Source organism: Acanthisitta chloris, unplaced genomic scaffold (genome assembly GCF_000695815.1).
Source record: "Acanthisitta chloris isolate BGI_N310 unplaced genomic scaffold, ASM69581v1 scaffold33784, whole genome shotgun sequence".
NCBI lineage: Eukaryota > Metazoa > Chordata > Aves > Passeriformes > Acanthisittidae > Acanthisitta > Acanthisitta chloris.
The window spans coordinates 27,417-31,430 of NW_008670419.1; the positions used below are offsets into that span (position 1 = coordinate 27,417).

Genomic DNA, 4,014 nt, shown 5'->3' on the forward strand with positions numbered 1-4,014 from the left:
AATGATTTTAAAAAAGTTTCCCCTGGTAAATGTTAATTCCTCACCTGAGGATAACCAAACATCATGCTGTGGTCCAGTTCAGAGTCAAAACACTGAGACATGAAAAAGTTTTTGAGAGAAAAGTGAATAGTGAAACATAAGCATTAGTTGAAGGTTATTGTTGCTCGGGTTTCCAACCACTCAATCCACTTGTACACTGCATTTGAAAACATTTCCTTTAACTCCAGACCAAAGGTGAGAAGGAACTGGTTCCAGTTCCAGCTATTCTCCTAGGGACTCTGTAGAGGTATTTTGTGCTCTCATCTCCTCATTTGCCAAAACACAAACAACAAAACAGTTTCAGGAACCTTCATCCAGTACTGTCTGCAGGACACAGAGATTAAACACTGCAATATATATATATATATATAGCAAAACATTTTCTTTCTGATGACATGTCTGATGAGGCATGAGAATGTAATAAAGACAACTGTGGGTCTGCAGGGTGACTGCCCATATACAGAGTCTGATGTGGAGATCTGTTTGCTGGGAGGCAGCCTCAGGCACCCAGAACTCCTGCTGGATGGAGCAAGCCCCACTGTCTGCCAACATGTGTATCATGTATCTGTAACTCCTTTACACTGAAATCCATAAAAATAAACACAGAACAACTCACTCTGCATTTGTCACGGCTACTTTTGTTGAACAACAGTATCAGAATCACATGGAAATACAACAGAGAAGCTTGAAGGACAGAGAGTTTTTAAAGCTATCCAAACCAATCTGACAGCATCAAATGAAAAGGAAACTCCAAGGTACACAGACACACAGGGATCAGCATGTCAACAGTGAAGTTTAGAAATTAAATACTTCTTTCTCAAGCAACAAATTAGTAACTACATAGATCCATATAACACAAACAAACTCCTTACAACTAGCACCTGCACTCCTGTCTGCAGAGGCAAGTGTGGTCAGTGTATGAACAGCTCAGAAGTCTAAGCAAAACTTGGGAGATGGGGTCACATTTTTGGCCTCAGGCAGAACTCTGCAAGCACCAAAGAACTTGACATGACTCAGTCACTGAAGAACAGAAACCAGCTCAGAAGCCAAACAGTTGTGTTTGCACATCCTCATTCATCAGCATCATCAAACTGGCCCATCTCAACCCTTCTAGCTCTCCGTGGAAAAGCAAAGCACGGTGCGTGGTGGCACCCAGGGTCATAAAACCAATCCTCCTGACATACATAAGGGGCCAGAAGATTATCTCCCTCAAAGCTTCCACAGTTGAAATCATCAGCATCTAAAAAGACCAAAGAAAAGATTTAAATCACAGGAGAATACTCAGGGAAGTAGTGGAATCGTGTAGGAGTTTATTATGGAGGTCTGTGGCATCTTCCAGTTCACTGTTTCAATTTGATCTGCCAGAAGGTATGAATGAGACCTAGAAAAAGGCAAACAGAATGCTGAATTTGGCAATGTCTACACTTCAAGGAAAGTTCATGCCAGAGACAAAACAGTTTTCCTAAAAGCTCAGCGATACACCAGGATTCAGAACATCCAACACATCTCTGACAGCACTAGCAATTTTTTCACATTTTCCCTGTGAATAAAAGGCTCAGGAAACTATTACTTTTGTTTTTCCTCCCCCTGACTGGCTGTTTCCATAACACCATCCCAACGAGGAGCCCTCCAAACCCTTTTAGAACTGGGTCCCTGGATAGAACAGAAGGGTGAGGTCCTGTAAAAGCTCAGCTGAACATTTCCACTGGGCAAGAATTATGCCTAATATGTCTTTTATTTAACCAATTTAGCACAAAAATAAGGCAAAGTGTCTTACCAGAAGCAAAAGATTTCTTGCCAGCAGGCACTGAAAGGACTGAGCAAAGAAAAACCCCAGAGTATGGGGAACAGAGGACAAAACACAGTGTCCCAATGTGTCAGCCCTCCAGCAGCACTGCCAAACAAACCATCGGAGGAAGAGTCTGAAGAAGTGTTACAAACCCATGAAATGACCAACCAAGCACAGATTTTATTTGTAGCAGTTAGCAACTCAACACTTGTACTTGAGTATCCTTCACAAGCACCTGAATCCCATTCTCACAGCTGCCTTAGGCTGGGAGGGCCTGAACAGCATAAGCCACAGGTGGGGACGACTGAGTTAAACAAAGGGGAAAATAAGAACTTGCGGCAGTTCCAGCAAAAAACTGAAAACATTCCATAAATTTGAGCAGATGAGAGACTGAAAGGAAAGCCCAGGATGGATGAGAGGGAAAACACCCAAAAAGGAAACAGTCTTTTTCTCAAATTACCCAGTCTGAAAAGCCACTACTGTATTTCCATTTTTAAATTATTTTATAAGAAGGCTGCAAAAACTTCCCCCTTTCTTCTGTTATCAAACAATGGAACTTGAATGCAACAGCCATTTATGGAATGAAAATAGAGAATTAGTATTTCCTAAGCAAAAAGTGCATTATTTTTCACTTAAGAGGATTTAGCTTCAAAAAAAACAAAGTCAAGCAAACAAACACTACCACAAAAAAAACCCCAAAAACCCCTCAAAAAACCCTAGAGCAAAAGCAGCAAATTATAGTCAGAGACTGAGCACTTGTCCTGCTCTTTTCTAAAGAACTCTGTGCTCTAGAGGGACATTACAGTGTAGTCTTGGATTTTCCTGGAGGAAAGGAAGAACTTTTGCTTGCATTCTTGCACTCCATGGACTCTTCTGCTTCAGAATAATAAAAATGCACCACTGAGAACTTGCTTCTCCAGAGAAACTCAATACACACATAGAATTCTCTTTTCCATGCCACTCCCTAACAATTCGATTGCTGAAGCAGGAGTTTCATGTGAACTTCACAACTCCACCTTTAAATCCTGAATCTGACAAAACTGTGCATTACATATCCATGAGGTCAACACAACAAAACAAAATTGCTTTCCAAAACTGAACGTGCAATTATTTAAACACATTCTCCTGCCAAGCACCTGCCTCCAACCACCTGCCACTCAAAACTCAGGGAAGCACAAGTAAACGTGTACTCACCATAAGGACTACATGCTGCCTCCTCCAACTCTCTATCCCAGTCCTCCACCTCATGCACAGGAGCAGTGTCTGGCTGTGGAGCAGGTACAGCCTCAGGGGTGCTGGAAACATCCTCTTCCCACTCTTCCAGGGCAGACTGAGTGTTGGACCAGGCACCAGGAGAGTCACTGCCGTGACTTTCATTGTCAGAGGTAGCACTTTCTTCAGACTTGCAATTCTTCTGCAAACATTCTAAAGCCAATAGAGAGTCAACAGATACACTCAGGAATTGAGCAGGAACAACTGAGGGCTCAGCACACAGTAATTCAGACAGGCCCACAAATGCACTTTGTGACTACTAATTAATTATAATACATACAGTTTCCTACAGAATACTGCATGTATTCCTTTCAGATGCTTGCAAACAGTGGACATCACCCTGCATCACTGGGCAGGATTTTCCACAGACTTGCTGGAAGTTAACACTTTAAAGGAGGGCAGCAGGCCCAGCAGTGTTGTTTCACCACACCCACCTGAAGGGATTTGAAAGAAACAGGTATGTTGAAAATCCACGGTTCTGGTTTTAAAAAGTCATGTTGATTAATTACTCTTGCATATAGGAACACGCACAAATATCTACATAGAAATAGTGTAGTGGAGAGGCCATTCCCACACATGCCCAACATTTTGCAGTGTATCTCGAAGTTTTGTCAGCTGCCGTTTACTGTTGTGTCCTACCTTTTCTGGGCTTGCAGCTCACAGTTCCTCTCTGACTAGGAAGCTGTTTCTCCTCACGATTTTCAGCCCCAACAGCAGCGTCCATGGCCTGCGGGGCAGGGTCACAGTGCAGCAGCAGCTCCTGCCCCGCGCGGCTCCCCCAGCTCCGCAGCGTTTGCTCCTGCGTGAAGCAGAGCGTTAGAGCCACACAGGGAACCTGCACCCAGAGAACAGCCAGAAAACAAACAGCCAGAAAACAGCCAGAAAACACCAGGTCGCTGCTCAGCCCTGCACCG

General features: G+C 43.4%; 1 protein-coding gene across 1 annotated transcript; it reads right to left on the reverse strand.

Annotated features, from left to right (window-relative positions):
- Nucleotides 1-1,109: 1,109 nt before the first annotated feature.
- Nucleotides 1,110-3,824, reverse strand: COPRS (coordinator of PRMT5, differentiation stimulator). Its single transcript, XM_009073680.1, has 3 exons — nucleotides 3,740-3,824; nucleotides 3,023-3,253; nucleotides 1,110-1,279 (listed from the first exon to the last, which is right to left on the reverse strand). The coding sequence occupies exons 1-3, from the start codon at nucleotides 3,822-3,824 to the stop codon at nucleotides 1,110-1,112; spliced, it is 486 nt and encodes a 161-aa protein (XP_009071928.1).
- Between the last annotated feature and the right edge of the window lie 190 nt (nucleotides 3,825-4,014).

Coding starts and splice junctions, on each gene's coding strand:
- COPRS (XM_009073680.1), bottom strand. CDS start 3,824: ATGGACGCTGCTGTTGGGGCTGAAAATCGTGAGGAGAAACAGCTTCCT. Junction 3,254..3,739: donor GAGCTGCAAGCCCAGAAAAG/GTAGGACACAAC, acceptor TATTGGCTTTAG/AATGTTTGCAGAAGAATTGC. Junction 1,280..3,022: donor GGCAGCATGTAGTCCTTATG/GTGAGTACACGT, acceptor TGGTCTTTTTAG/ATGCTGATGATTTCAACTGT.